This window comes from Lipophrys pholis (assembly GCF_963383615.2).
Source record: "Lipophrys pholis genome assembly, chromosome: 19".
Lineage (NCBI taxonomy): Eukaryota > Metazoa > Chordata > Actinopteri > Blenniiformes > Blenniidae > Lipophrys > Lipophrys pholis.
In genome coordinates this window covers 6432896-6445098 of record NC_137647.1, presented here as the reverse complement: position 1 = coordinate 6445098, position 12203 = coordinate 6432896, and the positions used below count along the sequence as shown (strand labels likewise).

At 42.4% G+C, this 12203-nt stretch overlaps 1 protein-coding gene across 1 annotated transcript in view; it reads left to right on the top strand.

Moving 5' to 3' along the window:
- usp43b (ubiquitin specific peptidase 43b) overlaps positions 1-9722 on the top strand; it is a 72093-nt gene extending 62371 nt beyond the window's left edge. Inside the window, exons 10-16 of the mRNA XM_080488738.1 lie at positions 841-918; positions 995-1124; positions 5291-5621; positions 6247-6405; positions 6790-6963; positions 7131-8246; positions 9594-9722. Of these exons, the coding sequence (XP_080344864.1) occupies positions 841-918; positions 995-1124; positions 5291-5621; positions 6247-6405; positions 6790-6963; positions 7131-8246; positions 9594-9604 (1999 nt within the window). The 3' untranslated portion in view covers positions 9605-9722. The remainder of the gene's footprint in view (positions 1-840; positions 919-994; positions 1125-5290; positions 5622-6246; positions 6406-6789; positions 6964-7130; positions 8247-9593) is intronic.
- Positions 9723-12203: the final 2481 nt, after the last annotated feature.

Here is a 12203-nt window from a genome sequence, read left to right as displayed (position 1 = left end):
CCCTCAAACTTTTCCACACAACCAGTCCTTTCAATGGAGTTCAGGAGTTTTGGAGTAGTCAAGTTTTGATGTTCTGAATTAATGTAAAATCATTGTGACCTGAAAGGACAGACAAGTCTAAGTATATCGACCAGAATTAGTCTTAATCTTGCAGTACGCATTTCCACCACTAGGAGGTGTATTGAGTCACTCAAAGTAGCAGCAGGGGAATAGCTTAAGCAACAATGACTGAAGCCCACAGTGCAGCCATCTATGTTATACACATGTATACACTGTATATGCTGTTTCTGAAGGACAAAACTCTGGAATCGACTCAGCGCTGCCACCCAGTGTGCAATAGAGGCATGACTTTACACACTGCCACTTTAAGTCATAGTATCTCTGCAATGATGGCTGTCAAAAACCCTTGAAGTATTCTTCATATATGATTAAATTAATGTAGATCTGTTAAACAGGTATTTCCCAACATGTGGGTCAGTGTTATTAAGCAAATAACAGTGGATGAGATTGTGATGCCTCACAACACACTTTACACTTGGAAACCAACAAAAATCAGCTATGTTGCTGAATAAAGGGTTGAATGAATCTATACAGTACATATGAGTGTATCTGGGCTCCTGCTTCTCAGCACTGCAACAAGGCTGACATCTAGTGGTTATAAAGCCTTAATACACACGTCGATAGGAGATTCATCCATCCATCCCCCATGAAGCTTTGCCTAACATGGAAACCTGATTGTACAAAACGCCAACAAGACAAGAATAAAATGTACTGTGTGACTCGTAAATGTCTCATAACTTAAGAGTTTTTCAACCTGAACTTCAATGTCGTGTTTCCCAGAGCTCTGAAGCTCTGCGGCTCGGGAGGGCCTCCTCACGTGAAGCTCATCATCGAGTGGGAACACCGAGTCAAAGACTGGTAGGTACATTGCCACCTCCCGTCCCTCTGTTTGTTCATCTTTTCACTCGCAGCCTCACTATTTCTCCGTCCGCAGCCTCTTCGGAAACATCCAGGAGGAGGTGGTGAAGGACGCGGAGAGCGTGAGGAACCAGCAGCAGCAGCACGTCCAGCAGTACAGCTGCACCCTGGACGAATGCTTCCAGCTCTACACCAAAGAAGAGCAGGTGGGTTTTCCCTCGCCGTCCTCCATGTTGAGTCTCCTGGATCGACTTCTGTGAGCCGCAGCTAGAAAAAAAACTGCGCAAAACCTCCAGGCTGAATCTGATACCGTCAAATTAAATTTCAGGTTATTTTTTTTATTAAATCCATTAAATCTAAATAACGGCACCAGCTTCAAATAGTATCAGTCTAACGAATCAACCATTTCCATAGATTAGAGGTTCAAGGGCCTATCTCGACCGAATACATTGGAACTTGAATGTTGGAGCTTTGTCGCCATGGTAACAAGAAACAATTGCCGTCTGATTTGGTTCAGGCAATCTGGTTAAGTTTTGAAAACTCAGACAGACACTAAGTAAGATAATAGTTGCTGTTTGATCAGGTTAAGCCATCAAATATAATTAGTTTTATAATGAAAAGCGTCATATCTTTGGTTATGATAAGTGATTATTAAATATATTGCTTAAAGTACTTCATCTGGACATTAGTTCTCACAAATCCTTTTTTACAAAGTCCTGCTTTCATGCCAAATGCTGAATGGATCTCATTTCAATTGGCATTTTTCCATTTGTCTCCAGTAGCCACACTTAGACCCTGTCGCTCCATAACTCAACCAACACTGACAGCAATTTCATTTATCTCATTCTTCAATCTCTCTGCCAATTTGTTTGGTTTTTTTTGGTTTTGTTTTTTACATCCTACAGATGCTACACATATAATAAGGTGTGCAGAGTGTCAATTATTTTTAAACGTGTGTGATGCCAATACGCAGTTGCTGTTGGCAGCAGCAGCAGGTACAAACTCCTGGGGATCAATGGCTTTTCATATAAAGTTATTATGAGCTATTACAGATGCCTGCAACCTGCGCGTCTTCAGCCCCTCTGTAGTGGCTCTCGGAAACGTTCAGAAGATTCCATGTAAATAAGCACATTTTCATTTTATGTGCATGCCACAGCAATAGAAGGCAACATGGCTAAAACAGCAGGAATTGAAAAAAAAAATAATAATTAAAAATTAAATAAAATAGCTTAAACTCCTCAGAAATAATGCAGGTAAAATAGCTAGAAAGGTAGAATCACTAAAAACGGTCAAAATTGCTTCTATAGCTGAAACTAGGCAATAAACAAGATTGCAGAAAATCTCTAAAATGGAAAAAATCCATGAAAAAAAGGAAACATTTCTAAAATTGGCTACAAAAGCAAAAAAATTTAAATAAAATAAAAGTCTGTAAATTGTAGCTATGAAACATCACAAATGCAAAATAGTTTTTAGGAGTGTTTTGTTCTATACATGTGGGAGGAGAAGAGGAAATGGGACAACTGTGAAAATGAACTGTGCGTGTGTGTGTGTGGGTCAGGTTTTGAGTAGGTTTTACCATCATGTAGAGTTGTGGAGTGTTATTGATTCGACATGTTATAACATCAAAGGTCAGCATGGTGCAAAAATACAGACATTTTACTTCTTTCTGATCAGGACGTTCAAGATTTCTTTCTATTACTGCATCAGTAAGTTTAACTAAAAACACGTCACCTATTACTTTTTTGCATGTCTTTGTCACACAAGTTATCATTCATCTCACCAATTGTGTATTAATAGTTTATTTTTTTTCCATATTTAGCTCACATTCCCACAACATTTCACACTGTGCCTGAAGCCAAAATACTCAAGATGTCCTGAACATCCCAGAGTTTTCAAAATGTATTGCGGGCCTCCTCTGGGGGGCGCCAGATAAGATGAGATACGATATTATACTTTTCTTGTCCCCATGGGGAATACTGGAGAAATGATATGATTGCAACAACAAATTCCATCATCAGTTGAATAAAACTAACCTGTTGCATATCAATTTAAACCCAGCTCTGTATTTTTATGTGCACACAATGTTTTGATTATTTTCTGGTATTTCTTTAAAATAATACAACAGTTTAATTTGTCACTATCAGAAAAATGAAGGAACACAGACACATTTGCCTCTTTGGCTGTGTCTCATCCACTGCAGCCTTAACATCCAAATATATTTAAAGTTCTGTGTATAAAAGTGTTGGAGACGGCTGTTTGTTTTTACTGCAGTTGCCTTGTTTTACTGCTGACATGATGAAGCACTGCTGAAATGCTGCCTCACATGAGATAACTCGTTGATAATTCACTATGCATATACATACAGAATAATAGAATATCAATTTTGTTCACGTACTAGACAGTTTCAAGCTTTTTGAAGTAATATATCAAACATTGTTTAAAAAATATTGATTCACATTATGAGATGCATCTGTTTATACTCTATATTACAGAATAATGTGATTTAAGTCACACATTATTGTCAAATCTCAGCTCATCTGCATGTGTTGCTTAAAGATTCTAAAAATACACATAATAAAGACTTTAAATCATAAAAAGCTAAAGCCACCAAAAGCATAGATGTGTGAAATAATTACTAACGTTATTATTTGGTGTCCACATAGTTAGGATCATAGGAGTCATCCCAGTGAATATGACATTATAAATCTGTCTCTAATAATTCCCGTAATTGAATATTCTGCATTGTTGTGCTGACGTATTCTCCTTGATATAATTGTGGGTTAATGCAGGTCTCAACTCTTGCTTTTATTCGCAATCGACATGGAGAAAAAATGGGAATGAAAGCACACAAAGACTGAAAAAGCCGGATAACCTCACAATTAATGAAGTTCAGAAGCAGAATGTGATGCAACTGTACAAAAAAAAAAAAAAAGAACATGTCAATTTCATCATTGACTGTCTCTGTACACGAGGAACTTCAAGAATGGTTGGTCAGTATCGGGCCCTCGGGCATCTCCGTATGGAAAAAATAACTACATGATTGTGGAGTAAAAATCACAGCATGACTCGGAAACACGTCTACAGATTAGATTAGATTGGATATTACTTTATAAATCCCACTGCAAAGAATTTCTAAGTGTTGCAACATGCAGAAAAGAACAGAGGCAAAGAAAAAAAGGATATGTACACAATATCTGGTAATAAGTACACCACATAAAATAGTTGATATAAAATGCATTGAGATTCAATCAAGAAATTACGTGATGTCAGATGAGATCAACAAAATATATTAAATCCAACAATTCATAAATACAGTATATTGTATAAGCAGCACAGAGTCACTGTATTATTAAGCTCCTAAATGCAGACCACACCCATTTTAAATGATTTTATCTAGAGGACGTTATTTATTTCCTGTCGATTTGATGTTTCATTATATGATTTCTATCTTATCTGGTTTTATGTTGCTCTACGGCTTGTATACGTAGGCTACTTATATTCTCCTGTCATGCCTCTGTCCCGTGCATAAAATGTTTCCTTGGCAGATTGATTAATTATTTATTTATGTTGTGACTGACTGTACTAATCACTGTACACTGGAAATCGTGGGATAAATAAAGTGTGAACTGAATCCTAGAATTTGACAAGAAATATTGTGAAGCTCCCCCAGAGCAAAAACAAAAGCATTTATAAGTAACGTGTTGGCGGATTAAAGTCGAGAAGTGAAGAAATAAGTGTCAATAAATCAGAATTTCATCCCCTTCCAGTAAATCATGGAGGCCGTGCCCTTGCACAGTCCAAAACCCCAAATCTGTTTTGATGGGATCCAGGTGCGTCAGAGCTCCGGGCCTCAGTGACCTGCACATCTGTGGCAGCTTCATTAACGCCGATCGAGCTTTGAAGCCCTTTTCTTTCACATTTCAAGCAATGTTTGGCCGTTTCTTCACACTTTTTCCTCACTCTGACTGCATGTTTGCGGTTCCTCTGCAGGCCAGAACCAATTTGTACGGTATGTGTTCAGCGATGCATGATAATTGTAAAAGTCCTTGAATAACTCGGACGTTACCGAACTTCACAGCCTTCACTTTACTGACATTTGAATCAATGCCTAATGGAGAAAAATGGAAGAAGACATCACGTTACTTTGTTTGACTGAAGCGGGTAATCAGAACCAAACTCGTAGCCACGGCAACCGCTTCAAGATGTGCTTCCTGTTGCACATCCTGTCGTCTCTTTCAGAGATAATGGAGATGTGATTTTCAGGTGGACGATTTTTTCCCCCTGGATTTATTGAAGAAGAAATAAGAAACATGAAATGTGGGATGTCACTGGGTAAAAAGCATCACTCTGTTTGTTTCGCCGCCGCCGCCAGCTCGCCCCGGATGACGCCTGGAAGTGCCCCCACTGCAAGCAGCTGCAGCAGGGCATGGTGAAGATGAGCCTGTGGACGCTGCCGGACATCCTCATCCTCCACCTGAAGCGCTTCAGGCAGGTGGGCGAGCAGAGGAACAAGCTCACCACCTTCGTGCACTTCCCCCTGGCGGGCCTGGACATGGCGCCGCACATGGTGAACCGAAACCACGCCGCGCACCAGCCGGGCTGGAAGCACGCCAGACGACCCGACGTGCCTCCGCCCGACTTCCTGTACGACCTGTACGCCGTGTGCAACCACCACGGAGGAATGCATGGCGGGCATTACACAGGTCTGATCCGTTTCCGGGAGGTCACCTGCATCTTTCATTCAGCTCAGGTTCTGGGAATGATGAACATAAATCCATCCTGAACATCTTCGTCACAGAGCAAACACAGAAACATAACACAACCACAGTGGAAGTCAGCAATATTTACACATACATGCATATTCTTTCTAGAAATATTGCAGTTTCCTGCATGAAATGCTTCCAGGGTTGCAGCATGATTTTAATCTGCAAAACAAACATTTTATTAAAAAATGCCACAAACAAAACGGTAAATGAATGTTTTGCATGTTAAGTAAATATTTTTGTTGTCAAAAAGGAGGATGAAGTAATAGAGTAGCAGAATATATAGCAAAATGTTTGCTGTAAGCCATCAATAATACTATAATTATCTTTGCAGTATTATGTATGTACTTACACTGAATCCATAGTCTTACATGTTAATCATTCCCATTCAGATAGCAGATCAAACTGCTAATACTGGATTAAAAGATCACAGTTTATGGTGATATTACTGTTTCATACTTAGTAGTAGTAGTGGTAGTGGTAGTGTTCCCTGTAATCCAAAACACGCATGCAGCTGAAACACTTCTCACACTTCCGAGTTTTCTTTCCATTGTCCGCGGTGCAGCCTTCTGCAGGAACTCCGTGGACGGTCAGTGGTACAGTTACGACGACAGCAGCGCCGAGCCGGTTCCAGACGCCGAGGTGTGCACGCGTGGCGCCTACATCCTCTTCTACCAGAGAAGAAACACCATCCCCCTCTGGTCCGCCGGCTCCTCGGGCACAGGTCAGACCTCTCGCTTCTCCACCCACGTAGAAATGATTGAGGTTGCTTAAGAGATCCCTTACAGCTCAGACCACCAGCTTGGACGGTAAAATCTATAGTCAGCAGCTTTTTCTCAGTAACAATGATTGTGGATCGAAAGCGGGTGACTGGGAAGATCTCCTTTAGCTGCAGACACAGAAGCCCTCTCAGACATGGCTTCATCGAAATGATAGCGTTTACAGATAAATGGAAGGAATGAGAACACCCTGTAAATCACACTTTTCACTCCACAGAGTGATTGCAGACTTCCTGTGCTCCCACTGTGACACGGTGGTCGAACACATCTTTGACTCCACATGGGGCCTTTAAATGAAACACAATAACTCCACTGACGGCTCTTCACAGGTTCCACCAGCTCGTCCACGTCCGACCACTGGCTGGTCCGGCTGGCGGGGGGCAGTGAGCGGGGCAGCGTGGTTTCCGGTGGACCCGTGCCTGGACATCTGGAGTCGTCGCCGGCCCCAGAGTCTCCTGAGCTGCCCGTGTTTAGAGACGAACTCCCCAAAACTGTGGAAACAAGTAGGTATTTAGAGTAGCGGTGGTTGGTTATGATGAAACACAGAAGATATTTCCTGGTTACAGATTTTTGTCTTAAGTTGTTATTGTATTCAAAATGGGAAGATCCATTCGCCTGTAGATCCTCTTTATCCAAACTGTTCCCAGCTAACCTTCTCTTTCCTCAATAGATGGGTCTGAAACCAATCAGTTTTTTCGTGGGAACCAAGGCCGGAGTGTCAGCATGAGATCACCAACCAAGTCCAAGGACAGTCTGAACAAAGTTCTCCCTCTGCGGTGGTCCTTTGCGTCCAGAGACCGCAGCAAGCACTCTGCTCAGGCCCAGTCGGGAGAGCTGGTGGAGTACCTGGAGTCTGGGCGCCGGCCGCGATGTACCAAAGATCCCATCATCACTCTGGTGGCCACCCCGCCGCTAAGGAGCGCCCACGGACGGGTGCTGGATGTGGGACAGGAGTGCAGTTCACCGAGCGGCAGCAGCCTCAGCTGCACGGACCGACTCAGCAACGACATGTGCTACTCCCCCAAAATACCCGAGGGACAGAGCCGGGCGTGCATGGAGAGAAACATCAGCCACGACGCCGGCAACGCTGTCAAAGCAAGAGACGACGAATGTCTCAGGCACCGGTCGTCCAAAAGGGCAAAGCCAGACCTGGGCAGGACCCTGGACCTGCAGAGAGGAGGCATTCTGGGAGGACACATCAGCCACAGTGCCCCTCCGAGCAGAGACTCCACACTGAGGAGGACCAAGGTGGCGGCAGGGCTTCCCTCCAGAGCACAGAAAGACTTTCTGCAGACGACAGAGGACAGGAGAGGTCAGAGTGGACATGAAGCTCGCAGCCAGGACAGCCTCTTGTCTTTCTTTAAGCCCGGTTTCATGAAGAAAGACATTCCTCGCTCTCCCAACAGGGGACCAGACAGACGGATGAATGGCTGTGGCCACCTGGGAAAGCTGGCCAGCAGCAACTTGGCCAAGCTTTCCCTCTCCAACGGCACGCTCACCGCGGTGGCGCTGGAGGAGAGGCGAGCCAGCGTCGCGCCCGGCTGCAACAGCCACAACTGCAAAGCGCAGCTGCTCAATGGACGAGCCGGACGCCACGAGCCCGTCGACATCAAGCGCGCCCACAGCTCCAGCAACATCCAGGCCAAGCTGGACCTGACGTTCCGCAGGTGTGCCTCGCTGCAGAGGAACGGAGAGGTCATGGTCCCTCCGGCCCACCGCGTCCTGGTGTCGGACAAACCCGGATACTCCACCCTGCAGCGGACGCGATACAGTACCACCTCCCTGGGTAGGTAGAGAGCGGACTGGGTCCTGAGCCGACACGTAGAGGGCGTCTGATCTGAAGCTTTGGAATTAAAGAGAAAACCAGTTTCTAAATCTGCTGTAAATCAGAGTGAGGCAATACTCCACAGTAACAAATACTTCGAGTAATTTCTCAGCGTGGATCAACATGTTACTGATTTTAGAGACACTGCGAGTTTAATGAGGGAGTCGAACAATAACTTCATTCTTATGACATCATTTAAGAGCTCCTAATTCAATCAGATGACCCGCACAGTTTCATTAGTCCCCAGGTCATGAGAACGAGACGTACTCTCCAGTCTTCTGATGAGATGATGTGAATATCAAAGGCTATTGTTCCACCAAACCCACATTACCGCAACGATCATGAACATTTTGAATCAGACGGCACACTGAGGTCAGCAGGCTCATAAAAATAACACAATCCATTTGGAAATCAATATTACTTTTTTCTTTTTCCAGTGACTATAACCATGTTGCTGTTTTGTTTGATAAACACCAACCAACTTAATCCCAATTAAAAATAGATTTATCTCCTAACATATACTTTATGTCAAACATTAAGGGCCGTGATCCAAACCCGGCCTGCTGTAGGATTCAATCCTTCACGCCAAACAAATTTTAAAGAAAATTCAAAGAAAACATTGTTTTGTTTAGTTTTGTCTTTCGTGTTTTGTTTTTTTTACAAATATCTTACGAGTCGCAGACACAACACTGAGACCCGGGCTGAGCTAGCAATAGCTTCAAAAAGTCATGCTGTTATGGTGAGTTGGTAAAAACACCCATAATGCAACAGTTTTATGGACATTTCACAGTATTTTGCACAGTGAGAATGAAATCGGGCCCTGAACTGAAATGTGTTTGACACCCCTGGTCTGATTTTTGAACATTCAACAAAAAGTGAACAAAACAAAAAGGTTGAGAAGCTTTTTGACCCAAAATATAAAATATCAAGGTCCAATAAAAGAAAATATCTATAGAAAAAAAACGTTTAGTTTCTGCCTATTTCATAACTTTTGATTAAATTGCGTTTTTTTTCAGTAAGATGTAAAACTGCTGCATGTGTCATGACTGTCACATGTGGTTGTGTCATGCCTCCTCCTCATGAGGCCACGCTGAAGCCGGGTCTCTTACGTGAACGAACGTGAAATATTTGCCTTCTTTTCATTCATTCTGGCCTCCTTTCCTGTCGGGTATAAATACACCCTGGCTTCTTCTCATGTCTTCCTGCGTTTGTTTAATCACTGTGATGGATGTGAATTGCCGTGCGGTTTTCCTCGCCAGGTTACCATTGAGCTAATGAGTTTATTCTTTTTGTTTTCCTTGTCACAAGTGCCTCTGTGACAGCTCCGAGTACCCGCTGAACACATGGACGTCTCATCCCGCCGGCCGCCGGGCGAAGCTCGCCGACCGCAGGAGGCGTCGCCTCAAACGACATCCCCCTTCTCTCTGCCCTCCCGTCATAGTACTGCTATAAGTTCCTACCTGTGTGTGTCTTAAACTGAATCTATGCAGAGTTTAATTACCGAGGGAAAAATACTGCTGTACTCCGTTTTGTTGTCACCCACGTTTTGTTTGTGTTTTTTTTCACACTGGTGTCTCTTTTTATATTTGAGCTTGACCGTTTATGAGGCGGAAGGTGTTGGGTGACGCTAGTTCAATTACGCATAGGTTTTTATGAAGCCAATATTTGTTTTGAAAAGGTTAAAACTTGGTGGTTTATATTCAGAAAGTGCGTGTGCGGTTTACATATATCGGGCTAAGACGTGTAAGATTGTTCTGAAACGCTGCAAAAAAGCACTAACGCCACTCTGTAAACGGGCTGCCGCAGACCAACAAGCATTTTTATTCACGTATCAGTTTCTTATTGTTTCACATCACAAGTGATTCTACAGAAACGCCCCCCCCCCCACCCCCCCACCCACCCCCAGTGATAGATTTAGAAGCATTGTTCTCCACTATTCACTCTGCAATGAGATGTAGATGCACCTGCACCTCAGAAACAAGAGGAACTCCAGCCAGTGGAACATCAAGGGTACATCCAAATAGTCCCTACTATCTCCTTTCCTATCTACTTTTCCTTCACTTAAAGGTGTTAGGAGGTTTCCTAAACGCGTTAGGGAAAGGCGGCGCAGGTTGGTTGACGTCAGCCGTGGTGAAAAAAACTACAAATTTCCGAAAATGGACCAAAGAAAGCGCATTTATAACACTTTCCACCGTGCCTCTAACGACTGATATAATCTCAAATATCACAAAGTTTGATTTGAAATCAAGGAAAAAGAGGCTTCCAGCTGAATAAATAACCAATCAAACTGATAATAGGCTGCACGACCAGTTTACTTCACGGTGTTCCTTTTACAACATCCGCCAACCATTCTCAGTTTGGATCTGGCCTTTAGATTATTTAAAGTTGTCCAAGCCAGATTATTGCTTTGGTAACTTAACATGATCTGCTTTGAGTCATCGTGAGTTTCCCTGAACGCTCGGATGAGCGGGTCCCTTTAAATGTTGTCGCCGCAAGGAATTGTGGGGCAGCATGAGCTCATCCCCTTTGATAAAGGGAAGTTCTAAAGGAAGCATTGAGAAAGGAGATAAGAGGGACTATTGGGACGCACCCCCGGTGTCAGCTACAGGAAAATGCTGCATCTCAAAGTGTTTGGAAGAAGATGGGAGGAGCAACAATAGCTCAAGTTTGACATGATTTTTATGAGCCACTATTCCTCTGAGGCACTTTTTCTTTCTCAATCCTTGTCTGGAAATCTTGATTACATTTTTCTAAATTTCTAATTCAGTAAATTAATGAATAAAACCTTATTTGTTTTCATTAACCATCTGTTTTTTCTACTGTGGAAAAAAAAAAATAGTGACGTAACAATTCATAGACACAACCACTAATGTAATAACAGCCAATAATGTGAAAACGGGACAATTGTAGACAATAATAACAGTAATTTTCATTCAATTTAGGATTTCCCAGAGACACCCTGAGAGTCAGTCAAGCAGAGTTAAAATAAATTCAACAGACTGAGACTGAAGACGAAAATAAGTAACCAGGAAACATCTGAGAAGTTCAGCAAGTTGCACTGTTATCCATTTATTATCAGTTTGTGCTTGTGGGGGTGTCCTGTTCCCGGTATTTAGAAGAGACAAAAACAGACATTGTTTTCATGATTTTATTATCTTCATTTTGCCAAACATGTTTTTCTAAATATGAGTCCAAAACCATGATAACGTGTCATTACGCCTTCATCATTGAACAATTTGGCCATTTATTTTAAATCAGCCATGTATCTTTTCAATATTGTCTCCCTAATAACAAAGGTTCAAAACATTGTATTCTACCATTTAAATCACAATAATATACAAATAAACATGTCATATATATAATGTTGAAGGCAAAACAGTAATAAAACATCTTCACTTGAAACAAAGACACTTTCATAATTGAAAATTATTTTCGGTAGTTAGATCTATAGTTGACTTCTCTCATTAGAACACAATAATAATTAAGGAAGTGGATGAAGCTGGAGTGCAGTTGGTGTATATTCAGCTGCTCTTTTTTTGCAGGACAGTACCAAATCCTTTTTTTAACCCGGGTCTCGATCCAGTTCCCCACATTCACGGTCGAGACTTTAACCCTTGAAGGTTTGGTGAGACACTGATCAACGTTTTGGCTCCTCTTCAGGGGGCGTTTCTGTAGAATGACCTTCGTACTTGCAGACGTTTCTTGGGCGTGGTTATGTCAGTTGTTTGTTGGGCTTTTTTTCGCAGTCGGGTTTGAGCAGTCAACTGTGGAATCAACGAATTGTAACCAACTTGCTTGTTGGACGTGTTTATGGATGTATAATAGTTGAAAAATGCTCAGTAAGAAAGGGCACGGCATTGTATTTTTAAAATAATTTCCTGTCATGTCCCTGCCACCGTTCAATGAGCCTTGTCATTA